This window comes from Sapajus apella, unplaced genomic scaffold (genome assembly GCF_009761245.1).
Source record: "Sapajus apella isolate SASKATOON/1434 unplaced genomic scaffold, GSC_monkey_1.0 scaffold7, whole genome shotgun sequence".
Lineage (NCBI taxonomy): Eukaryota > Metazoa > Chordata > Mammalia > Primates > Cebidae > Sapajus > Sapajus apella.
The window spans coordinates 16455101-16482734 of NW_022436947.1; the positions used below are offsets into that span (position 1 = coordinate 16455101).

The 27634-nt window shown below is 36.6% G+C and overlaps 1 protein-coding gene and 1 pseudogene across 2 annotated transcripts; one reads left to right on the forward strand and one right to left on the reverse strand.

Moving 5' to 3' along the window:
• Positions 1 to 440: 440 nt before the first annotated feature.
• On the reverse strand, positions 441 to 2648 carry LOC116550057 (annotated as a pseudogene).
• A 2135-nt stretch (positions 2649 to 4783) lies between these two features.
• Positions 4784 to 27025, forward strand: CUNH7orf77 (chromosome unknown C7orf77 homolog). 2 transcript variants are annotated; one of them, XM_032276100.1, is made up of 4 exons: positions 4784 to 5309; positions 15609 to 15682; positions 18044 to 18100; positions 26755 to 27025. In XM_032276100.1, exons 1-4 carry the CDS (start codon positions 5265 to 5267, stop codon positions 26813 to 26815), a joined length of 237 nt encoding a protein of 78 aa, XP_032131991.1. In that variant the 5' UTR covers positions 4784 to 5264; the 3' UTR covers positions 26816 to 27025. The 2 variants fall into 2 exon arrangements, with proteins under 2 accessions (XP_032131991.1, XP_032131992.1); XM_032276101.1 differs by lacking the exons at positions 4784 to 5309; positions 15609 to 15682 and adding exons at positions 14097 to 15152; positions 22317 to 22390.
• Positions 27026 to 27634: the final 609 nt, after the last annotated feature.

The following is a 27634-nucleotide window of genomic DNA, read 5'->3' on the forward strand; positions in this document are numbered from 1 at the left end:
TGCTATTTCACCTAGCAATCCCATTGCTGGATATATACCCAAAGGATTATAGATCATTCTGCTGTAAAGACACATGCACACATGTGTTTATTGCAGTACTGTTCACAATAGCAAAGACTTGGATCAACGCAAATAAAATGTGGCACATATATACTATGGAATACTATGCAGCCATGAAAAGGATGAGTTCATGTCCTTTGCAGGGACATGGATAAAGCTGGAAACCATCATTTTCAGCAAACTAACACAGGAACAGAAAACCAAACACCACATGTTCTCACTCATAAGTGGGAGTTGAACAGTGAGAACACATGGACACAGGGAGGGATAAATCACACACCGAGTCCTGTCAGGGGTTGGGGGGCTAGAGGAGGGATTGCATTAGGATAAATACCTAATATTGATGCTGGATTGATGGGTGCAGCAAACCACCATGCACGTGTATACCTATGTAACAAACCTGTACGTTCTGCACAGGCACCCCAGAACTTAAAGTATAATAATAAAAGCATGGCATTATCTTTGGTCACAATGACCTCTCCAACTTTTCCTATGTCATTAGACTGAACACCTTCAAGATTTAGGGTCAACCTCTCTGTTACAAACACTGCACCACCAGTAGTAATAGCCATATCTTTAAGCTGGTTCTTTCTATTCTTACCAAATCCTGGAGCCTTGACAGCCACAACCTGAAGACAAACATTTAGCCTATTCAAGACAAGCGTACTTAAGAGTTTCTCCACCAACGTCTTCAGCAATTATGACCAAAGGCTTACAGTGAACATTTGCAATTTCAAGAGCAGGTACAATGTACTTGACACTAGAAATTTTCTTTTCACGCAACAGAACATAGACATCCTGGAATTCACATTTCTGACCTTTTGGTGGGTTAATAAAGTGTGGATAAATGTAGCCTCGATCAAACTTCATGCCGTCAATAATTTATAATTCATCATTGAGTGTTTTTCCATCCTTTACTGTGATGACAACCTTTCTTCCAAACTTTTTTATTGCTTCAGAGATGATATTGCCAATTTCTTTGCCTCCATTTGCAGAAATTGTAGCAACCTGCACAATTTCTTCAGGGGTGGTCACAGGTTTAGATTGACTTTTAAGTTCAGCAATCACAGCATCAACAGCATTATAGCTCTCCTGATTTCCACTGGATTAGCACCTTTGCTTATCTTCTCAAAACTTCCTTGGCAAAGAGCCTACAAGTACACTAGCAATGGTAGTGTCATCCCCATCCTCTTCATTTGTGCTAGTGGCAACATCTTGAACAAGTTTAGCTCCAGTATTTTTATATTTATCCTTTAAGTCAATCGAGTTTTCAACAGTCACGGCATCTTTTGTTACTTTGGGACTTCCCCAGCTCTGCTCAGTAATCACTCTTTTTCCCTTTGGGCCCATTGTAATGGCTACAACATCGGCTGAAAGATCTACACCTTGAAGCACTAAGGCTCAGGCATTTGCGGCAAATTTTACATCTTTGGCATAAGCCTGAGTGAGATGAGGAGCCAGTACCCTGGACAGCGGTCTCTCCTGGGGAAAGACTGTGGGTAAGTAACCAAAACATTTCTGTGGGATGGCTGCAGGGCCCGCAGCGAGGCAGGTAGTTGGCGGAGAATGAGGTAGAGTGCAGGGCCGAGATTTCTTAACTCATGAATAAGTCAAACCTGATTGATTAGTTTCCAAACGGTGTAACAAGGATAGATGAATAGGTTTGAATTTTATTATCACCCCGGGCCCCAGTTATAAACAAATCTGGTACCAACCTGAAAAAACTTAAAAAAAAAAAAAAATCTATTTTGGTGTGAGATGTGAAGTAAAATTGTACAACTTTCCCAGCTCATTAGAATGCCCCCACCCTCATTTGCAAAAACAAACAAACTCTGCGCTGCACACTTTGTCCATAACTAAACTTTCGTTCCTTTCTATTGATCTCTTATGATAAAGAATATCTCTTTCATAACCAAAGTCAACATCACAATTAATAATTACAGAAAGCATTACTGTTTTGTTTAAGAAAAATACCACAATGCATAATTCTTCTTTAGCTACTTAAAATTCTGGAGGATATAATAAATGCATTAGTTATGTAGCAGATCCATTAGTATATGTGTAGGGACAGAAAACACAAAATTAAAATGTTTGCAATTTCTATGATGTTAGAAAACCCAACATCATATTAGAATTAATGAAAAGCAACTCAGTGAATTGGCAGAACAAAATTTAATTAAATCATCAGCTTTTTAAATATCAGTGAGTCTGGATACTGTTTTGAGATTATAATTTATGTTTGTTCTATGTTTTTGTTCCTTTATCTTTCTTCTGCCCCTGCTCACAATTTAAGTAGGTCTCAGTTCTGTATTTCATTTCCACAGGGAAGATTTGGCTAAGCAGCAGGCAAAAATGCCATATAAGGTGTTCTGGCTTTCTTTTGTCCACAGACATTTAAATAATACTGAGAAGAATTTGGAGGGCTTATGGGAAAGGTAAAACGGAGATGTGGGGTGTGTGGTAGAGTCCAAATAGATGCACATAGTTAAGATATCGCAGGTCTACATATAGGAAGTTATAGTCAGGCTTCTTACCCTTTTTATGTGTTCTGCATGGGAGTTGAGGATGAAGATCTTAAAAATGCCCATGTCACACCAGCTCTCTAAGAAATGGAGCAGGCCAGTGGCTTATGATGCTGCCGTGAGGCTATTGTGCACCAGAAGGATGTGAGTTCTTTACCCCCTTTTAGACACATTTCTGCCACATTTTCATGAACTGCTTTTGAAGACCTAAGAGAAGCTCATAGAATAAGGCTATGTGAATTTTGCTGTCTACTTAAACAGTTATTAATGTAACTACTTAAATATTTAAGTCCTATAGGATAACAAAAAGAATGAGAGAAAGAGTAAAATTGGAATATTTTAACTGTACTAGACAATCTACAATGCAATATTTTTTCTTCAGTTTTATACTTAGAAAATTTTAAATAAAAACTAGTGCTTCTTATAGTTAATATTTCAATTAAGAGCCCATATTCATTAAACATGTAGATAAAGGAGAATGGGGCTTCCTTCTTTATTTCTCATGAGTAAGCTCGAGTGGGTCTATGAAACTTTGTGTGTTTTTCTCCCATTTATAAATGTCAACTTTGAGATATTGGTTAACTTAGAAGCTATTATAAGCACTTGCATATTTTTACTGCAATTTTCTGGACTGCCTGCAATGCTTCTATTAACAGCCTTAGGCAAACTCTTCTAAAACACATATATGTCAGGCCATGTCAGTTCATTTATTGAATCATGTAGTAATAAACATAAATTTTAGCACCATCTATGTAAAAGTCATTATGTGATTGATTCTATAATAAAACTACAATGTTAATGATACATATCTCATAATCCATTTAGGTAAATAAAATGTAACCTTTTAGGAAGGGAAAAGATGACCATATTATATAATAATTTTTCCAGTCTCCTTCAATCTAGTATCTGTGCAATTGCTTCAGTTCAGTTATTCCATCACTGACTCACTGAAAAAGCTGTCTTTTGCCTCTGGAGATTCCTTGTATTTAATTACCTGTAAACCAACCATCTGTTTAACATGCAATAATTACATTCAAACTTCAAGATCATGCAACTATCTTAAGAAAATTGTCCTACTTTGTTGTCATTTTAATCTATTTTGGTGAGTAGGTTAATTCATTTGGCCATTAATCTAAAATTTATGTTTGAACTGCTTGAATATATAGATCATCTTTTTGTTTTTGCTCTGGGTCTATCCCATCTGTGATATACAATTCCTATAATTCTCTAGTTTTCTTTTTATATACATTTATATGTACATATATATGTATACATATATATAACATATGGTTATATATGTGTGTGTGTATATATGTATAACTCTATATATATGTGTATGTATATAAATACTTATACAATTCAGTGTGATGAAAACAACATTGACCTTAAAAAACAGTGTTATTGACCCTCCATGAATAGAGTGCAATTGTTTAGGACCTGCACAAAAAGAAAAAACACTCTCAGTATTTACAACAAGTAATTTAATGTAGGAATGGGTTAGGTGGGTGATGGAAGAAACTGAGATGCTAACTAGATGGCAGTGAAGCTATCTAAACATTGGCGCCCACAAAGCTTCCTCCAGAGGTAGGCAGAAGGAATAAAGGAGACAATCCATGGCCTTGGGCTACCACGAAGGCTGGTGCCTCATGGGTTTTATGGCAGGTGGTAGGCCCTAATGTGATGGTAGCTACTACCAAAGGCAGAAAGTGAAATATTTTGACTTCTCCCTTCCCCCTGCCTCTAATCTGCTGATGGCAATTGGGGCCTGGAAAATATAGACTACAGGGACAGCCCCTTGCATACAGAACAAAACTGAGAAGGACAAGGGCAAACATTACCAGAATAGGCACTCAGGCATACAATTCAGGTTGTTTACAGAAGTGGGGATGCATTGCACTGAACTGTCTGTTCTGTTTCACTTGTCAGTCCCTTACTCTCACTGTTTTCACGCTGTAAGATTGCAAGAGGGAGGCATGCAGCGATGATGGCAGAGCTTCCCATGGCGCTGAAATTAAACACAATTGTCTTCTTGACCCAATATTACATCCTGTTGAAGAAACCAAGACACATAGAAGATAATTTTATTTTCCATGGCTTATTTTTGGCAAAAAAATAAGCCATGGAAAATGATTATTATTTAATCAATTATATTAATAACAACAAATATTTTTAATATTAATAATTATTTCCATAATTAATAATTATGGAAAGCATTACTGTTATATTTAAGAAAAATACCACAATGCATAATTCTTCTTTACTTAAAATTCTGGAGGATATAATAAATGCATTAGTTATATAGCAGATCCATTAGTATATGTGTAGGGACAGAAAACACAAAATATTTGCAATTTCTATGATGTTAGAAAACCCAACATCATATTAGAATTAATAAAAAACAACTCAGTAAATTGGCAGAACAAAATTTAATTAATCTAAATCATGAGCTTTTTAAAAATCAGTGAGCTTGTATACTGTTTTGAGATTATAAACATTGCCACTTCACCATGCTCTTCAGTGACAGCCACAGGGAATACTTTTGGACCATATGGTAGTAAAAAAAATCCCTAATTAATCCATTTATTTATTTATGTGCTTTTAAGTCTTTTTATTTTTTCTTTATAGTTTTACTTATATGTAATACATGGAGGTATTGAGCTGAAATGAAAATACAGAGAATAAATGATTCTAAGGGTTGGGAACTTGAAAGCTGGATGTGAATCAAAGGTAAAAGTCAGTGAACTGCCATTATTGTAGTGCTATGCAAGAACGATTATATAAATCTCAAAGAAATTGACATCTTTAAGACATGTACAATAACCATATTAACAACAATGGCATAATATATCCTTGCTGAAGCCTGGTCTTCAGGAAAGAAATCGGTATAGACATAATTACAAGCAAGGTGCTTCATCGGAAGTGAGGACTCCAATCATTAGAAAGTGATTTCAACTGAGAAATTTTATATAGTCTCTTTGAAAATGCAATTACAGAGTAACGAGGTAATTTTACATTCAGCTTTACTATATTTCAGGTAATCGGCTTGCTACAATTTATACTTTTTGTAGTTTAAGTACTCTTAGAGTCAGATACTTGTAAATTATAATACTAAATTACAGAATAGGTTTTAACTATTTTGATCTAAATAATATCCTGTGATTTAAAAAAAGTATCTGTATTTTAAATTTTATTGTAAAGATGTTGATTTATTTTTTCAGTAATGCACAAACATTTGAAGGAAGAGGAAGAGACAACTATCTCTATAAATATGTTGATAGTTGCTGACAAATCTTTAAAAACTCTGTTATCTAAATATTACTTTTATATTCAACTATTATTAGCAACTAAGATTGCTAACTTTTACCTTCAAATTTTATAGTTATTTGATAACTATGGATCATTAATTTTTAGCAAGAAACCCAGAAAATTAAGGTAATGTCTTTTCATCCTTATTGAAAAAAATTGCTACTTATACCAGTGAGACTGAGGATCTAGAAAGAAGAGTCTTTCTTGAGAATAAATGCCTTAAATTTATAATTTCTGTGATTTTCATGTTTTCATTTTACCCTAAATTTTTAAATCAAAAACTATACCTCTAGATTGAAAGCTTTCTCCAAGGCTGTGAATGATCAATGTCAAAACAACTTGTTGCAAAGTAAGGACTATAAGCAATTGTTATTGATTTACACATGGGAAGAGGTAGTTTGGGTGGTAGGGGAAGGAGGCTTAGAAGAGGGATAGATATCACACAATATCAAACAAGGGTTAGACAGATCTGTCTTCCTCCTCACACATACATCCAAAACCTCTGTGACTATTTTCAGAAAGGTAATTGCAAATCCAAGGAAAAACTGAACATTTGACACAGTTCAATCTGACTTCCTTAAATCCTCACCTCTTTTGATTCCTTTGACAAAAAAAAATAATAATAATAATAGGCGAAGTTAGGATACTATGAACTGGGAGTGAAGGATAACATTCTCTTAATGTACACAGCTAACTCACTTGTAGTTGGGGATATTTCCTGATGGATATGGTCATTGTTGAATAGGTAAGATTTTATTAGGTGGAAATAGAAATTCTAGGAGGAAGTAATGTGAATTTTGATTCAGTTGTTCTATAGGTGGGCCTGGGAGTCTGCAATTCTAACAAGATTTTAGAACGCTGATGATGCTAGTTTGGACCACGCTTGAAATATCAGGCTAGCAAGGCAGCAGCTTCCAGTTTCTGCATCATGCAGAAACATATTCCCAAACCTATTAATCATTAGAATCACCAGGGGAAGATCATTTTGCTCCCCCCCATCTATGCTACACATAGAAGCCAGGGCACACCTTTCACAATGTAAACCAGATTCTATCATTTGCCTGCTCAAAACTGCCTTCTTATGACACTCATTAAAATCAAAACTCTTTACAAACTATACATGATCCAGCTGGGGCAGCCTCTTTAACATATTTTATTCTCCAGGTACACTGGCCCTCTTATTTTGAGGACATGTCTGCCAAACACTATTGTCAAGGTTTTAAAATTTGCTATCATTACTCCAGCCTAGAACACTTTCCTCAAATATCTGCATGACAGCTTCTTCACTCCATTGAGGTCTCTGCTTACATAGCAAATGGATTTTATTTTACTTCAATATTAAGAGATGAGGTCTTGCTCTGTCACCCAGACTGGAGGGCAGTGGTAAAATCATAGCTCACTACAGCCTTGCACTTCTGGGCTCAAGCAATCCTCCCATGTCAGCTTCATGAGTAGCTGGGACTACAGACATGAGCCACCATGCCTGGCTAATTTTTGTAATTTTTTAAGACAGGATCTCACTATGTTGCCCAGGCTGGTTACATATCAATGTCTTTAGTGAGGTTTTTCTCCATTGACCTTGTCTAAATACTATTCCTGTCACTCTTTACCCCCTTCTTCTGTTTTATTTATTTCATAGTACTTATTAACCTATTATCTTTTATATGTATGTATGTTTCTGTCTCCCTATTACCCTAGAATTTCACCTCCTTAGGAATGGGGAATATATCTGTTTTGTTCACTGTTGCATGTCACAGTCTGGAAGGGTATCCAGAATATAGGAAGTGCTCAAAAATAAGGAACAGAAAAAAAGAGGAGCTTTATTTGAAAATGAATCAGCCAAACAAACAGGCATTCTGTTTCTGATAATGGTGGAATAGGTTATATTCCATTAATATCCTTCCCCCAATTTCCTAGGTAACAATGATAAAAGCTGAAAGAAAAAAAATTAAGGACTGGAGAATAACCAAAATCAGAAATTGACCCTTGACATAAGAGAACTGTATTTGATCTTGCTTTTCCATTCTAGTGTGTGTAGTACAGGGCAGCAAGAACTCAAGCAGGAAGCTACAATGTTTTTTGTTTGAGTTGCCAAGGGACAACCTAAGTTGCTGAGAATTTCCCTTCAGTAAGGAAAGAGTTACAGAGGAGGGAGCACCACAATATAAATATAAACTTTCCTCAATCCCTTGTTGACTATATAAGTGTAAGTGAGAATCCAAGAAGCTCAGTGGAAATCAATAGCTTGAAAATTTAGAAGGCTTCTTAGATTCTAGCTACTGTCCACTACAGGGAAGACAAACATTTGGAGTGTGAATCCTGACAAGTTAGAAGGGCTTGATAAATAATACCTTTGGTTTTCCATTGAAACATCATGCTTTGAGATTAAAGACTATATCACAGAATTTGCTGTATGATATCTAACCTAAGATATGAAAACAGGCCTGCTTTAATGATATGTAAAAGCAGGCCTTCAAAAATTTATGGTGAGCAGCAGGTAATTTAATTGCCTGCTATCAAAACAAACAAACAAACAAACTACTACTCAGAGAACAATAATAGAATCCAACATTTCCCCCAGGTATCATCCACAATATCTTACCTTAAAAACATCACAAAATATGCAAAGTAAAACTATGACACTGGATAAAAGGAGAAGTAGTCAATAGAGACAGACCAGCAGACCCAGAGATAAACTAGGTGCTGGAGTCAGCAGATAACACCCTTAAAACCACAATTATAAATGTGTTAAAGGACTGAAAGAGAAAAATTGTCATAGTGAGTGACCATAGAAATGCAAACTATAAAACAGAACATAATGCAAATGCTAAAGCTAGAAATTAAAATATTTGAAAGAAAAATATCATGATAGGCCTAACAGTTGATTAGAAATGGCAGAAGAAATAGTAAGTTGAACTTGAAGTTGGATTAATATAAATTATTTAATTTGAAGAACAAAGAGGGGAATAATACACTAAAGATGAGAAACAGACCTTTAGAGAGATGTGAGATAATATCAAGTGTCTAATGTGCTTATACTTGTAATAATATTTAACAGGAATAGAGAAAGTAGAAAAGAATATATATGAAAAATATAATAGCCAAATTTCCCCAAATATGGTGGGGAATTTTTAAACCTGAAAACAAACTTCAGGTTTTAAAACCTCAAAGAATTTCTAGTAGGAGTAATGCACATGAAACCATAACTCTACATATCATAATAAAATTACTGATAACCCAAAACAAAACAAAACACTTTTGTGTGTATGGAGTAAGGTGATGGAATATTAGACACAGGAAAACAATGATTCAAAGATGATTGACTTCACACCATAAACAGTGGAGGCCAGAAGACAATAGACCAAAGTCTTTAAAGTGTTGAAAAAAACATTAACTCAGAATTTTATTTCCAAAAATAATTACTTTCAAAAAGAAAGAAAAAACAAAGACTTCAAATAAATAAAAGCTGATAATTTGCCATGAGCAGAACTTGTACTATAAGAAATGCTGAAGAATTTTCTTCAGGCTGAATAAAAATGATGGCTAAAAAACTCAGATCATCCGGAAAGATTGAAGAGCAGAAGAAAAGATAAATATGTAGATGCATTTAAAATAATATCCTTTTATTCTCCCTTAATTCTTTAAAAGACAACTGCAGTTTTTTGTTTTAAAATTGTGTATTGACAAAGTATAGTTGTGTCTATTTATGGGGTTCACAGTGATGTTATGATCTTTTGATACAATGTGTAAAGTTTAAGCTAATTATCACCTCAAATATTTAATATTTTTGGTGAAGAGAACATTAGAACTTCACTCTCTTAGCAATATTGAAATGTACAGCACTCAGTTATTAGCTATATTCAACATGCTATGCAACTGATCTAAAAAAAATCAGATAAGGTTGTGTCCTGAGTTCTATAGTGTATGTAGATTTGACATTTATTTATTTATTTATTTATTTATTTTATTTTATTTTTTTTTTGAGACGGAGTTTCGCTCTTGTTACCCAGGCTGGAGTGCAATGGCGCGATCTCGGCTCACCGCAACCTCCGCCTCCTGGGTTCAGGCAATTCTCCTGCCTCAGCCTCCTGAGTAGCTGGGATTACAGGCACGTACCACCATGCCCAGCTAATTTTTTGTAATTTTTTTTAGTAGAGACAGGGTTTCACCATGTTGACCAGGATGGTCTCGATCTCTTGACCTCGTGATCCACCCGCCTCGGCCTCCCAAAGTGCTGGGATTACAGGCTTGAGCCACCGCGCCCGGCCTAGATTTGACATTTATAACAATAGTAGCACAGAAAATGAGAATGGATAGGTTCATGGGGTTAGGCTCTAGCATTTTAGGTCGGCTGGACAAAATATTAACTCTAAGTACTGTGATGACTTCCCAAGATGCATATGATAATTATATGTAAATTACAAAAGACAACCCACAGAGGTGTAACTAAAAGCCAAGAATGAATAAATAAATAGGTCGGGCACAGTGGCTCTCATCTGTAACCCCGGTACCTTGGGAGGCTGAGACTGGAGAATTACTTGAGCCTAGGAGTTCAACACCAGCCTCGGCAATATACTAAAACCCCATCTCTATGAGAAATACAAAAATTAGTCAGGTGTGGTAGCACCTGCCTGTAGTCCCAGCCACTCTGGAGGTTGAGGTGGGAGAATTGCTTGAGCCTGGGAGATCCATGCTGTAGTGAGCTATAATTGTGCCACTGTACTCCAGCCTGAGCAACAGAGTGAGGACACTGTCTCAATAAATAAATAAAGACTTAAAATAGATTGCTAATAATAAGTAATTAACTAACTTAAAGGGGCGAAGAAAACTTTTCTGTGCATTTTACTGTATGTAACTTTTAACTTTAATAAAACAAGGGGGAAAAAATGAACAAAAAACAGACTTAGTGGATCCCAGAATATTGGGGGAATGGGGATTTAGAAAGTTATATTTTGTAACAACCTCCCCCCATAATTGTGATGATCATCCATGTTTGAAACTATTACTGTAGGTAAATCTTGCCAACTTTCCTGTGGTTGTGAAAAACACAAAGCCTCTTACAAGGCTGTTCTGTCCTTCATATAGACACATCACTCAATTGTGAGAGCAGTGGGAACCTCAGACTTAACAGCTGAGGGAAGCTGGATATGGCCTAATGATCTGTAAGAACTATGTTGTCAAAATAACAGCAGCTATGAAAGCCTTGGAAAGGTTAACAGCTTGCTATTTTCTTTTTTATTCTTATATACATCTTGCTAACTTTTATCTTCCCTCAATTTGTCTTTTATAGGCATCTGATGGAGAAAGAATTATCATAATCTGACACTTCCATTTTTATAGGAAAAGAGAGTTGCATGGGGAATATCAATGTCCTCTGCAACTCACACATTTATGGTCTAACCACATTTGGCACCGAGGTTTTAAAGAGACAAGTCTGTGGCATATACAGTATTTCTATAAATCCAATGCTTTGAGGAAGATGGAGAATCTGTTAGAAATGTAGAGAGACCAGCGAGACCTGCAGTACATCATTGGCCAACTCATGAGAGATTTGATGTAAAACTGTTTCTTGTTCTTCTGGAAGTCACCTTCCATTGTGTTGAGGCAAATAAGGAAACTTTCAGAAAAAAAATGCTGATTTAAAATCAGGACAATAATGTATAGTGCCTAGCATGGAGATTACATGTGCAAATCTCAGTGTAGATAAAAAGTGTAGAATTTGTAGATTATAAGTACCCATTTAATGTAATATGAGGAAAATTTTATAATCATTTCAGAAACATTAATTGTTTTCCAGCAACCTTCTAGGCTGGTGGATAAGGTTCCATATTCTTAAGGTATATAATCTGATCAAAATCCTCTAATTTCATAATGAGTATCCCGATTTAAGGTTATTTCTACTAAATATCTCCATATCTAACTCTGAGTTAAATTTTTTTTTTCATTCTTCCAATATTTATTGAGCAACTAATGTGGTTCAGGCTCTGTGCTATCCTGTGAGGATACTATCCCTAACCTCATGTATCTCAGTCTAATGAGGGATGCACACAATTTAAGAGACAGTTCGGAGATATTACGTTAGGTACTGTAATGGGGAAGTACAGGCACATAAAGAGGGCTGTGTAACTCAGAATGGAAGTTAAGGAAAGCTTCCTGAGAGATGTGGTCTCTTAAGGCAAGATTTAAGGAATGATTAGGATTGGGAGGGTAATGTGGGAAGAGGATGAAGTACAGAATCCTGCTTCAGGAAGAGGAACAAACATGTGCAAAAGCCTAGAGGTGGGAAAGGGCATGGAAAATTCAGTAAACCCAATATATCTCAGTCTATTGAAACATAGAGTGAGATTGAATGAGAAGGTAAGAGAGAGGCTTGTGAGGAAAGCAAGTAGTAGATCATGGAAAATGTGTAAGTGATATTTAGGAATATGTAGTTTATTCTAGAAGCAACTTGAAGTCATTAAAGTGCTTTCAAAGAGAGAATGGCATGGCCATATTTGCAGTATAGAAAGATAATTCTCATTGCAGTGCAGAGAATGGGATGGAAAGGGAGTTTGGAAGCACTGGGGTCAGAAAGGCAAGTGAGGATATTGCTGAATAATCTGTGTGACAGGTAATGGCAACCTAAACTGGGATGGTGATAATGGAAACAGCAAAGAGTGGAGATTCCTGGAACATTTAAGAGGTATAATTTCAAGACCAGGAATATAAGAGAAAGATCATTGAGATCTAAACTGAGTTATAACGGATATGAGTATCAAAAGAATTTCTTAGAAGTGGATTCAAAAGAACTGAGATTACTATGAAGTAAAAATTAATGTTTAATGGAAGTAACAATGCAAGAGCTGGAAGAATGTACTCAAATGGTGGAACTTTCAGGTTAAGATTTCACAGGTGGAGATAAAGCCCAGGATATGGCATTGAGAGTCTGTAACTAAAGTGGAGTAGAGGTGAAGATTACTGGAGACAAAGCCAAGGAAATAGTAGGCGTAGTGCTGCATGAGATTTTCACATTTTTTTTGTATCATAAAATGAAAATTGAGGCAGAGATGAAAACTGCAAGTGAGATCCTGAAGTTTTCAGTGAACGAGAATTACCAGGAAGTCAGTTCATGAGAGAGTTAAGAAGGAATAGAAGTTTGTATAGACTAAATGACTTCATACTAAATGAGCTTGTCTCTATTACTCAGAATAAACAGAGAAAAATTTCCTTCAGTGACATTCTTCTGACATCTCCCAGATGGAAGCTCATTAGTAAGTAGTTGCTCTTATCAAAGTTACATCTTTGACATCTCTTTAACTGAGTTAACCTCTGCTGATTCACCACTATATTATTCCTTTAAATTCTAATTCTCCTGATGTTCTACTAGTGGTTTCTCCTATCCTAACATTAACAGCCCTTTGGAAATGTGGGCAAGTATGTGTGCGTGCGTGCGTGCGTGTGTGTGTATGCACGCGGGCGCGCATTGGGTGGAGGTAAAGGCCATTCTATCTATACAGTTTTGTGTCCTGTTTTTGCTTCTTAGAAATAATGACCTTTGGGTCCAAAAGAGACAAAAATGGGTCATGTGCTGAGAAGTCAGCTAAATATGCAATGGACATAGACAAGCACCAAACATTGAGAAGTAAAGTTAAAGAATTGGGAAGGAGATGTTGAGTCTCCACCCTGTTTTAGATAGACTACTATATTTGAGATTCTGGATTCTCAGGACTTCAACGGAGCCAGAATGAAATTATAGGTTTGCAGGACTTAGTCTTTCTATTAATGGGTGGTATGGGGAAAATGAAAGTGGGATGGAGAGGCAAAACAGGATTTACAAAAACAGCAAGCATGGGAGCCTCTCATTCCAAAAATAAATGCTGTAAAATGGGAAATTCAGGGTCTTCTTCTTTTTTTTTTTTTTTTTTTTTTGAGACGGAGTTTCGCTCTTGTTTGTCCAGGCTGGAGTGCAATGGCGCGATCTCGGCTTACCGCAACCTCCGCCTCCCGGGTTCAGGCAATTCTCCTGCCTCAGCCTCCTGAGTAGCTGGGATTACAGGCACGCGCCACCATGCCCAGCTGATTTTTTGTATTTTTAGTAGAGGCGGGGTTTCACCATGTTGACCAGGATGGTCTCGATCTCTTGACCTCGTGATCCACCCGTCTCGGCCTCCCAAAGTGCTGGGATTACAGGCGTGAGTCACCGCGCCCGGCCAGGGTCTTCTATCTGACTGCAGATGGTGACACCATTGAGATAAAAAAATTATAGCTTATCATTTCTTTGCCCTTAGGGGCCCTTGTAGTTTCATTATAATGATTTTAGGAGTTAATTGTTTTCAGCTTGGGATTCATTGAGCTTTCTGAATTTAAGTACTGATGTCCCTTGGCAGTTCTGGAAAAGCTTTAGCCACCATCTCTTCCAACGTTTCTAGTCTTCTTTCTGGAACTTTGAATAGCTGTGTATTTCTTTTTTACTCTGTCATTAACTTTTCTTCCTTGTGCTTTCACTTTCTGGATAATTTCTTTCCCCTGCTGATTCAATCTTTTTCTTTTCAGCTATACAGATTTGCTGTATAATCCTTTCTCTGGGTTTCTTCATTGTAAGGTTTATCTTTTCAATATCTTGAAGTTCTGTTTTTTAGAAAACTAAAGACAGGACTAACCTAACTTAAAATTTCCCCTCAAACTTTCTGCAGACAAGAAAAATGGTGATAATTTGAACTAAAGACTCAAGAGAAAGCTTGATAAAAGCTATAAATCCTCTAAGGAGGCACCAAGTTCTGGACAGATATATTTCTTTGTGATCCTCTTCTAAAGGAGAGGATTTCTTCTCATTCACCTTTGCTCCGATGGTTTAATACTCTGGGGCCCAAGCTGTATTAAGGCTTTAGGCTTTATCTCCTTCCTCCTTCCACCCTAGTCCTGCCATGGGGTTGTAAGAAACCACTGAGAGCAAAGCTAGTTTTGTCATTTACTGCCCAGTGTTTCTGCTTTCACTTCAAAGTTGGCCTCTCTACTCAATTTTGAGCCAGATCAGCTAGGCATGTAGAAATATTTTCCGATGGTATAGCTGGCACTATTGTTTCAGCAGGATGACCATTCAGGGTCTAACTTAAAAGACTTTAAAGTGAAGCAGGCAGAAGTCCACTTCTGAAAGAGAAAAGATACAATGGCTTCCTGAGAGTGACAGTAAAGTTACTGAAAGTAATGGGAGCAGAAAGTGTTTGTACCATGGCTCCTGAATTCACACAGGATGAAGCAGAAATCTATTCTTTGACAAACATGGAGGTATGATCAGAAACTAAGACAATGGCAATAAAGAGAAGGCTGGCTTGTGTCAAGGAAGCATGATGTGTATCTCAAAGAAAAAGTGTATTTTATAATGGAGAAAAAAATGCTTCTCATCAGCAATAAGACTGAGAGCTCTGCTCTAGAATATATATATGTGTGTGTGTATATATATATATATGTATATGTATGTGTGTATGCATATGGTTAAATATGCATTTAACAATATAAATGCACTATATATACACATACATATATATGTATATATGCATATATAGCTATATGCGTGTGTGTATGTGTGTGTGTGTGTGTGTGTGTGTATATATATATATATGGCATTTATATGGTTAAATAAAATATCCCTTTATTAAAAGTTTTAGAAGTTCCAATCATAATTATGAGAGCAAATGATAAATTTTAACGTTGTTTCTAAATTAAGTGTTTTCTATTCCTTAGGAAAGAAAGAGAACTATCAAAGCAAAACCAAAAACAAAGGAAAAAGCTACAGTGGAATCTACTTATAATGGGAGGTAAAGTGGAATTCGAGGAGTGCTTTATCTTTGAAGGAAAGAGAAAAGGGATAAAGTGGGTAATTGAAATCATAAAGGAGAGAATGGGGACAATAGGATAAAAGTATTAAAAGAAAAAATCCAGCCAAATCAAATGTAAAGGAGTTTAAAATTAAATGTAAAGGAGTTTATGAACAATTTGCAAATCGAGAAGCCCCCAGAATCACAGCAGATACAGAGACAAAAAAAGTAAAGTGAGGTACACCAAAGTGAGGTACAGAAACAGCTGGATTGGTTACAGCTCAGCCTTTGCCTCAGGAACACAGTTTGAATGCTTGACAGTGTATAACTGGTTGAAATATGTCTGCTGGGATTGGCCAAGACTCAGTGATCATTATAGGGCATACTCTTAAATTTTCAGACTTGTCTACCTATTAAGTTAGGTTGCATGTCATCCACAAGAACTCAAATATAGAAGTATGGAGTCCTTCTCAGGCCATATTTAGTTTGCTTTAACAGGAGATAGAAATAGCAGATGATATAATGAGCAAAAAATAAAAAGAAAGAATAAATGTCAGATTGTATAAAAGGAATGAGAGACTAACAGAAAAATACACAATAAAGATGCTTGAAAAACTCAGAGATTACCTGAAGAAAAAACTAAATTGACCAAAGAAATATGTGGAGATGAGGAACAGAAAAGTAAAGAAGAAAATGAGTTCAAAGCAGAGATGAGAAATGGAAATCTTGAGAAAGGGAAAAAAGCTCAGTCAACAAGTGTGTGTCTATGACTTTGGATTAGTTGTGTGGCTTTAGATGTATGTCTTCAAGGAACGTAATTTCCAGTCTTTGTGGGCACATACTAATTATCCATCCACAGGGCACTTCGGTGTTTCTTTCTTAGTAGTATAAAACAAATTGAGTAAGAGAGGAAGAGCGACCTTTCCAAGGGCAATGAAATGAACTTTCATAAATATTTGCTTATAGTTTATTAGTTTGTATAGAATTTGACTTCCTCCTTAAAATTCTTTAAATGACTTAAAAATGAATCCCTTGAATGACATGTTATTTGAATTAATACCTAAAAGAAAAAAAATATATTTTTCTTACTTTCCCATAGACTCTACAAACTGGTATTGTTTAGATTCCTATAGGGACAGGCCCTGTGAGATTTTACTGCAATTTGTGACACATAATTAAGAGAAACATTAAATTCATTTATTTGAAAGGAAATAAAATCCCTCACTTAAAATCTGATTCTTGCATGAATACAAGGCTATGTACTTGAAAGTATTTTGGGATATACTCTAGGCTTGCAAATATGCAACAAAAAATTACTTAATCCCACATATATGTGTTGGTTTTGAATGACGTTAACTTCATTGAAAATGTGTGACGATGGTTCCCTCAAAACTAACTTACATTTAAGATGACAACGTTAGCACATCTCTAACTCCGTCTATGCAGATTGCCATAAAATGACAAAGTGGTTGTTTAACAAAAATAAATACATTTTTAAAGGAAAATCAACTCTTCATCAATGCAGTTAAATTTGAAATTGTGACAGTCACTCTCCACAAACGTTGGGAGATTTCTACTCCATGTAGAGCAAGTAGAAGAGGAGTAAAGGAAGGGCAAACCTAACCTGCCACCTTATACCAAGCGTATCTGGGAATAAGCGGAGATCTCAACATAACCCTTGGTGATCACCATGAGGGGAGCTGGGACCTTATCTGGTGCCCAAGACACGATGACCATGGCACATACTGCTGACTTAATGTTTTCCAGGTTACACACACACACACACACACACACACACACACAAACATACACACAGATACACACACACACACACACAAACACACACACACACACACACACTGCCCTAGCTTAGATAATTTTAGGCTGTCAATCAAAACAAAGAAAATAGTATCTCCAAAGAAACAATGTGTACCACCTCCTCATTTCCTCCAATCTGTTGGATCCCTTAGTTGGTCACGATTTATCCCTTTTCCTCTTTCTTTGGATCCAACAAATGAAGAAAGGGATCTATACCAATGCCTGATGGACTCTATTTCAAGCATAATTCTCCCTTTCTATGATGGTATAAACAGAAATGGGAAAATTCATTTTCAGAATTATAAAAATGCATTCCAATTCACAATAAAGAAAGTATAAATATTTTCCTCTTAAAATGAGTGCAACAGACAGGAGGAAATTTTAGGAAGTGTTTTTTCCAATTTTGTTCAATAAATATGTATAATAACTATAATTATAAGTAGTATTCAAAGTATTTTCAATATAGCAACCAAATGATATCCATTCAAAATAATCTAAGATATCTCTCTATAGCTCCTTCCCTCTTTATGCTTAAACCCACAGGGCAGCATTGGAATCAAAGGATGTGAGTCCAAGTCTTGGCTCTTCAAATTCTATCAGGTGAATCTTCTCCAAAATATTGTTTAGTATTTTAATCTTTAAAAATGAGAAAAAGTATTCTACGTTGTTATGCGTTTGGCAGTTAATGTGAAAATTTTATGCAGTGACATAAAAATGCTTATCCCCTGGAAGATTCTAAATACATTTTACTCTCTTATTTTCTTCTCTTTTCCTTCTTTCCACCTTCCCTTTTCAATTACTGTTTTATCTTCTCCACTTCATAACTACATTATATATATACTGCATTTTCTTACACCCACCCTATTCTCCATACTGAAGCCTTGTCATTTAAGTTAATCTCTGCCCAAATCTGACCAAATTCACTTATCTTCTTTCTAGTTTTTCTCTTTTGACTCTCTATTGTCTCTCACATCAAAAGCTAATATTGGGGGCTTTTTAATTTTTTTTTTGGAATTGTATGTGCTATCCTGGCTTGGTTAACTCTAACTTCAGTTACACACCAAATTCACATAATAACTTAGAATAACTTTCTTGAGTACGCTAGTAGTGTACTCAAGAAATGGCAAAGCATTGTCAGAGAAATCATAGTTGTTAATAAATCATTTAGTCTGCAATGTACAGGGTGGCAGTTAATATCATGAGGTCTGGAGCCAGACCTTGGTTGAGAATACTGCTTCACCACTTCCTGGCAGTGTGAGTTTGGTCAAGTTTTTTTAACTCCTATGGCTTCAATTTGCTTAAATTTCCTTGAAGTCTTGAGTTTTAAAGGGAATAAGGAATGTAATGCAATCAGCACAGTGCCTTGTACATAATAGTAGCCAACATTTGTGAACACTCAATAAATGTTAATTCATATTAATTTGGGGATTTTCCAATTGAGTGTGAGAGTTAAGGCACAGGTGAGTGACATTACTGAGAATTGCTTTAATTACTTTTTTTTCTGTTTTCATCTCATTCTTTTTCATTACAACTCCTTTCTTTTATTTAAAACCTGGTAAAGTTCCTAAGAAGTGTGAAAATAACTTTCATCTTTGAGATTCAGAAACTGTAGTACATCTTCAAACATTTATAAACAGAGAAAAATAATTTTGTCAGTATGGCCACTTAGATTGTATTAGTCTGTTCTCACACTGCTATGAAGAAATACCTAAGACTGGGTAATTTATTAAGAAAAGAAATTGACTGACAGTTTTGCATGGCTGGGGAGGCCTCTGGAAACTTACAATCATGGCCGAAGGCATCTCTTCAAAGGATGGCAGGGGAGAGAATGAGTGGCAGGAGGGGAAATGTCAGAGGCTTATAAAACCATCAGATCTCATGAGGATTCCCTCACTATCATTAGAACTGCATGGGGGGAATAGCCCCCATGATTCAGTTACCTCCCATGGGTACCTCTCACGGCACATGGGGATTATAGGACTACAATTCAAAATGAGATTTGAGTGGGGACACAAAGCCAAACCATATCATAGATATACTTATTTAAATTCTAAAGACAGGCCTAAAAACTATTTACTAGAATGAATTACATAACATATTGTAGATGAAGGTGACACAAAAGGTTTCTAGTACAAAAGTGTTTCTTTACTTCTAGCATTTTGAGTTTCTCTATTTCATATTTGATCTGTTATCAACAACTGAAAAGTATTAATCTGGCAAGCATTAATTAAAACTCTTGACTTCAATATTTCTATAGGTAAGTCAGATTTTTCTGTGATTTGCGTAATTTTCATTGCAAGGCTAAAGCGTTAAATTTGGCATTCTTCTGTCTAAATTCATTTTAAGTCACACATAAACATGTCATTTGCATGTTGATTAACTGCCACAGTTTCCTCTGTAACAATCTCAGTTTGGAAGTGCACCTAAAACACAGCTGAACGGATTTCTATTAGTTCCAAAAGCACATATGAAATAATTGTTGTTTTTTTAAAGAAAATCTGTAGTCAATGTGCAAATTATACATTTTGTTTATATAAGCAATCTAGAATGGATGTTTTAATTATGCATTTGTTTGTATATAAAATGTGGACTTACAAATCAAGGACTATAAATATAGAAAAGATCTATCAAAACTAAAGTGCAAACTTCATGTGATCAAATTAAACAGTTTGGCTTCAGGAAGCAGTTAGGGAGCCTACTCAGGCAATCGAACCCAGTAGCATTACCTTCTGCAAGGCAGGTGAGGGAGCTCTTCCCCACAGTATTCTAGACTAACCTTGCAGAAAAAAATCAGGTGCAAGAAGGCAACTCAGTCAGAGAAAATACCCTACAAGTTCAAGCAGCTTCTTGGCAATGCTATGTTTGGAGAACATGAGAAACATAGTTAGATCCTTTCTTGAGTTTATGAAGGTTTTCAGAGAGTCAGAGGGTATTATGTTTTGAGAGAAAAGTAAGAAAAATGAAAGCAGATAGATAGATAGATAGAGATACATACATACATAGCCAGATAAGGCAGTACGGTGAAATAGAAAGTAAAGGATAAGGAATGGGGAAGAAAAACAGTTTATGAGTGGTAGGCCAGTAATAATTCTCTTCCATTTTTCTCATGGCAAAATTGCTTTCTGGTTTCTTGAATTAAAAGGAAGAAAATTGTTATGTGGAAATTACTTCTGTCCCATGGAAATACATTTTGTTTTATTTCCATATTGAATAAAGAACATGAATTCCTTCAGTCAGAATTTCAAAGATAATGTCTTCAGAAACTATTATTTACATTTTATTAAACAATTTTTTCCAGAATGTTTTCAAGGTTTGCATGCTGCCATTTTGCCTGGTCTGCTCTGCTCCAGACAACTGGCTGATTTATTTCCTGAGTCCAGGGATGTGTCTTTTGCTGCTTCCTCCTCCTCTGCCTTTTTGGCCTCTCCTTCCCTCCACCATCATCGCCATCCCTCCAAGTCCACACTCTTCTTCCTGCCTTGATGCCTCTTGATTCACTTACTTCCCCTATCTTTGTTCACCATGTGTATCTTGGCTTTTTCTTTCTGCTATTCATATTCTGTATTTTTCTCTCTCACTTTCCCTTTTTTTCTCTTTTCCTCCTGCATTGAGAGCAATATAAAGTTGACCTATTTTAAAAGATTTGATTTGTACATTAATAAAATTCTGTGGTTTTGTTCTAATTTAAAAATAGGGTAATTTTAATTTAAGAAAAAAAACAGTTAAACTGAGGCAGGATAAGTAAGATTTGGGGGCTGTATTAGTTCATCCTCACACAGCTATAAATAACTATCTGAGATTGGGTAATTTATGAGGAAAAGAGGTTTAATTGACTCGCAGTTCTGCAGGTTGTACAAGAAGCCTGGCTGGGAGGCCTCAGGAAACTTACCATCATGGCTGAAGGTGAAGGAGAAGCAAGTAGGTCTTATCATGGAGGAGCAGGAGAGAAAGAGAGAAGGGGGAAGTGCCACACACCTTTAAACGAGATCTCATGAGAACTCACTCACATCACGAGAACAGCAAGTGAGAAGTCTGCCCCCATGATTCAATCACCTCCCACCAGGCTCTTCCTCTTATACGTGGGGATTATAATTCGAGATGAGATTTGGTTGGGGCACAGAGCCAAACCATATCAGGGGCCATATTGACTTGCCCCCTTTTGTGGAGCCCCAGAGGCCCCTCCACAGCCAGCTCTACATCCCTCGCATCCTCGTGTGCATCAGCACCTCTTTTGCGAGGTAAGCAGTCCTACAGGATACTAGCAAACCACCAACCAGATGCTTACAATTTCCTGCTATCCAGTTGGCCTGGGAAAGAGAACAAAAGTTTCTTATTCCTAATGGAACTTCCCCATTCTCCAACCAATCAGCACCAATAGCCCAAGAAGCTATTAGCTACAAATTCCTACCAAGGGCTGGGTGGAGCGGGGTGGAGACGGGAAGAAAGGAAGCGGAGGGGTGGCCAGGGGCTTCTCTGGTGTCTTGTATGTGCAGCTAGGGTCAGGGTTTAGTTTTTACTAACCTTTTCCTCATTTTAATAATAATTTTTTTAAAAACCTTAGGTAGAGATTTTAAATGCTAATGATACACACGATTTGCATTAGGGCAGATACATGTTACAGCTGAGCTCACGCTCCAATGGCAGGTCTGCCTTTGCATATTTGACCTCACCAGGTCATATTTTATGAAAATGTATGTACATCTTCCATAAAAGGAATTCTTTTGAGCCACTGGCCGCTGTCTCCCTCTGAGTAGCTTGCTCTGCCTCTCAGAGTGTACTTTTGTTTTGCCCTAAACTTTACTTACTCTTGCTTTAGACTTGCTCTCAAATTCTTATGTGTAGTGAATTCAAGAATCTGTACCTGCCCACTAGCAACAAAACCACAGTGAAGTAAGGATATGTGTGTGTGTACATGGTGTACCTTGTGTGTTGTTAATGTTGCTTAGAATATTCTCCTCCTTCACCAACTGAGTCTCTGGTTCCTCTAGTTCATCCTTCAAAGTTCAGTTCAAATTTCCTTGAAAGTCATTTCTGCATGCTCCCCTAACTCCCAGTTTAAATTGTCCCTTTCTACTACACTCCCTTAAGTTTCTGTGATATGCCATTAGTTGTGCTTCAGACCTTATAAACATTATCTCATTCTAACAACTCTTTAAGGATGGGTCATCACCTTTAATTTACAGATGAGAAACCATGGCTCAGAGAGGCCAAGGAATTTGTCTCAAATACTCTGGGAAAATACTCTTCTGCCTCCTGGCCTTAGTTCTTGCTGTTTCCTCTGCCCGAGATGCTCTGTCTCCAGATCTTGGCATGGTTGCCTTTTTATTTCCAGTCATCTTTCCACTCACAAGTCACCTCTTTGGAGAAGCTTGCTCTGATTCCTTGATTACCTAAAGAATCAAATTCCTTGATTACCTAAAGAATTCTGTAAAATATGTGCCTGCTTTTTTTTCCTAATAGTTTTTACTTTATGAGAGTAACTTGTCTGTTTACTTGTGATGGTTAATATTGAGTACAACTTGATTGGATTGAAAGAGGCAGGCAAAGTATTAATCCTCGGTGTGTCTGTGATGGTGTTGCCAACAGAGATTAACATTTGAGTCAGTGGACTGGGAGAGGCAGACCCACCCTCAAACTGGGTGGGCACCAGCTAATCAGCTGCCAGCATGGCTAGAATAAAGCAGGCAGAAGTTGGAAGGGCTTGACTTGCTGAGTCTTCCAGCCTTCATCTTTCTACTGTGCTGGATGCTTCCTGCCCTTGAACATCAGACTTCAAGTTCTTTAGCTTTTGGACTCTTGGACTTACACCAGGGTTTGCCAGGGGCTCTTGGGCCTTTGTCATCAGACTGAAGACTGCATTGTCAGCTTCCCTGTTTTTGAGGTTTTGCAACTTGGACTGGCTTCCTTGCTCCCCAGCTTGCAGATGGCCTATTATGGGACTTCACCTTGTGACTGTGTGAGCAAATATTCCTTAATAAACTCTTCTTCATATATGTATCTATCCTATTAGTTCTGTCCCTCTAGAGAACCTTGACTAATACACTTGTTGACTTACATATTGTTCATCTATTCCGCTAGTATTAAACAAGCATAAGAGTTTAATCCTCACCTCCTGGAAGTGTCTGGGGTTATCATAGATGCTCAAAAAGTATATAATGAATAAAGAATTGAATGAATAAATAAATAGGGAAATCTTGGACCTGGCCCTGTGACTTTTCTATTTCATGTTCTTTCCAACCCATCTTAATAGTTTGTACATCATTTAAGATTGTTTATGCTGAAATACGCATATCCTTAAAACGTTATGCTAATACTAACTGTATCATGTCAGGGTTCTAGAGAAACAGAACCAATAGGCTGTGTGTGTGTGTGTGTGTGTGTGTGTGTGTGTGTGTGTGTAGAAAGAGACAGAAATTTACTTCAACTAATTGACTCACTAAATTACAGAGACTGGCGTGTTCAAAACCTGCAGGGGGTGGCCAACAGGCAGGAAATCTAGAGAATACCTGGTATGGTAGTTGAAATCTAAAGGCAATTTGCTGGCAGAATCACCTCTTGCTGGGGAAGGTCAGTCTTTTGTTTTATTTAGACCTTCAACGGATTGGATAAGGCCCACCACAGATGGTAATCTGCTTGATCAAAGTCCACCGATTTAAATATCAGTCTCACCCAAAAAACCCTCACAGAAAAATAGCTTATATTCCTCAAATAACCAATCTACATTTTTTCACCTTAATGAAGTAATGAAATAATTTAAATCAATAGGCATTTGAAAATTTAGAAATTTAAGTATTGATTAATTGGCTATGACACACAGGGCTCTGCTTGATGCTGGCCTTAAATAGGCGAATGAAATAGACAAATTTCCTATATTCATAGAGCTTCTTATTTGGTGATAAACATATTCATATTATCATATATGATTTTCTTGTGTAACATCAAAAGACACAACCTCAATTTTCTCCACACAATGTCACTGTTACAAATTTATGGAATTGGTTTTTGTTTCTCTTCACCCTGTAAGTGTGTCCTCAGCCTTCTTGCCCTTTCCTAACAGTTGCATCTGTAAAGAGCACCGTTGTGTTTACCAGAACCTTAATATTATTGCTGGTTAACTTGAATGAGTGACTGTTAGGCTTAGGGCTTCAGTGTCTTTATTTATAAAATGAGTGTAATACTTTCTACATCGTCACAATGAGATGGGAATGCAATCACCAGAAAGATATAAGGTTTTAATGGCGAATGGTTAGGAAACTTAGAGAAGCAGAAAAAGCAAGGAACAGACACATAAAACCGGAGTTAACACAGTGAGATTCCAGAGGCAGATGTGACTTCTCATGTGACCTCAGCATTGCAGTGAAATTATGTAGCTTCAGATGATACTGCCTAAACGGAGCAAGAACACCATCAGGTAGGAGAAGCTGACTTTGTCTTTCTCAAGTTTTTTTTTTGTTGTTGCTGTTGTTATTTTTAAATATATCCTCATGGTATCAGCTAGGCTGTTCTGGAGATTCTGGCTACATGCCTGCTTCCTCACTAGGTGCAAATAACTACTGCAAAACAAAATTAGCACCTTCTCCAGTGTTTATGTGGAGGTGGGATGAGGCGAGGGTCCATTACTCACAATCAGGCTTCAGCAGGCCTGGGCTTCAAGCTCTGTGAGTACCCCTCCTAAAAACAACTAGCTCACAAAGATAATATGGAAATGTTGGAAACACCTAGCACATAACATGCACTCAATCAATTAAAAACTGGAATGTTATGACATGTATCATTTTGTCTATAATTCTATAGGTATATTGCTGTATTACTAGATTGACTTGAAATGATAATATTCTACGAGTTGATTTCTTTTCATTACCAAAGTCACATGTAACAGCAAGTTATTATTATTGTCATTCTATATGTTATTATTCAGTGCATTATTCAGCATGCTATACCCAGAACATATTCAGAATTTTTATATTTCTAACTTCTTGTGCATTGACTATTCCTAAGTTCCTGGGAAAAAAGAGGGACACTATTCCCCTTTGCATGTAACTAATACTGGTGGGTACAGAATATTTTACTCATTATATTGCTCAGGAACAACAGTGTAATGTACATACTTAAAGGTGATTCAAATATTTAATTGGTTTTAGTAGGAAGGAGCTTTTCCTTGATTCTTTTCATGTTAAGAGTAGCAAATTATATTATCTCTGAACACAAATTGTGCATTTTAAAAAGCCATTCCATTGCATTATGTCACATATAAAAACATGCAAAACTTGTTTTTTTTTTATGTATACTTATTTGTACTTTCCACAGTCTAGACGTAAAACCACTTTATATTCAACCCCAATACTCTTACCATATGCAGAAACTGTTAACAGGACAGCTGTCTATTGGTAAAATTAAGAGACGATTAAATAAAGTGTAAAAGCAAATCTGATCATGTCATGTCTCTCAAACAGCATGACACCCCCACAAACAGAAACACACATGCAGAAACATGCCCCTTAAATGCTTCATTGACTTGATTTCTCTCTCGGGGTAGAGGCAGAACTCTGTATCATGTCTCTGAGGCCCTTTTGGATGTGTATTCCCTGTGTCTTCAGCCCCATTCATGCCACAGAGCCTTGGCACTCTCTGTGTTAGCCACAGTGACCTCTTTCAGCCCCTCAACTGAGCACACCCTTTCCTGCCACCATGCCTTAGGACATGGATGTTTCCTCTGCCCAGAATAATCTTTCCCCTCCCTTAGTTAGTAGTTAATAGCTAAGGGTTCTTCAGAACTTCTTTATAGAAGTTGTTTTCAATTTCTGGTTTAGTTAAAGTACTCCATTCATAGATTCTAAGCATCGCATATCTCTTCTTCAAATTTGTGCCCACTGCAATTTCACATGTGCTTATATGAACTCTTAATTACCATGCCTGCCTCCCCAGCGCCTAGCACTGTGCCTTGCAGTAGTAGAAGCTGACAAATATTTATATCAAAAAATGAAAAATGGGTATGAGCTGTGTGTGAATGAAATTATTGAAATGTTGGCCAGGTTTCCACAATATACATTTGTGCAGTTGAACTATCAGAAGACATAATACATGGTTTAATTTATCTGTTTGAAATATGGACATCAAAAGATTTTTGTGAATGAAGGGCTAATAGTTTCTACCTTTGCTTTGAATTCCTTAGGGCAGCTCCTAATTTGCCAAATGCCTTTGATGAAAATGTTTGCATTTTCTTGTATTTTTATTTGTTTTCTTGTCATCCTTAGGAAGCAGAATGCCTGTTTGACTCACCCTGACAGATCAGCCATGGCAGGTCTGCTGTTGTAGAAAATTCTCCACCCCAGAGGTTTTCTCTCTCCTGCAGGGAAGGCTCATGAGCAAATGCTGTCATTAGCAACCATGCACTGTTGAAGACATAGAGTGAGAAAATATGTCAGGCATTGTTTCCATGTACCAATTTTAGTAAAAAATCATGAAGAATTTTCAAGATATTAACTACAGATTAAAACAATTTTTAACCTAAATCCTGAGAATTTCCCTTGGCATTTTGATTTTCTTTTTGTCTTTCTTACCCATCTTTTAAAAATTAAATCAGTTGCTTTTGTTTTTCTGAGAAAGATGCTTTTATCTGAGGATTTTCTAAGCTGTACTATTAGATTTCACTTACCTTTTTACATAGTCTATTTCATACCTATTGGTTTAAGATCATCAAAAAAATCTTTCCTAGAGCTAGGACAATATGCATATCAAGCTTCCTTATAGAAAAGCTCTATTTTTATATATATGCAAGCATACCTCACTGTTTTTGCATAACAGATAAGTAGGTAAATATTTGCTAAATTAATAAGTGCTTAAAATAGTTACATGTATGTATACCTTTATCCCCACAAAGCATTCTGGGAAATAGTAGCACTTTACATAATTTGGTGAAGACATTGTGTTGTTGTTGTTCTTTAAAATTTTCTAAAGCCATAAACGAGAGTAATAATTCTAGGCTCTGCATGGGGCCACAAACCTGGGTGAATGCATAGACTTGACCAAAAAAGGAATTCCCTATAAAAATAGCAGTGCCTAGAATAATAGTCAGGATTAAAGGCTGATTTATTATGGAAACTTCTAAGATAATTGTTTCAGACTGTTTTCTTT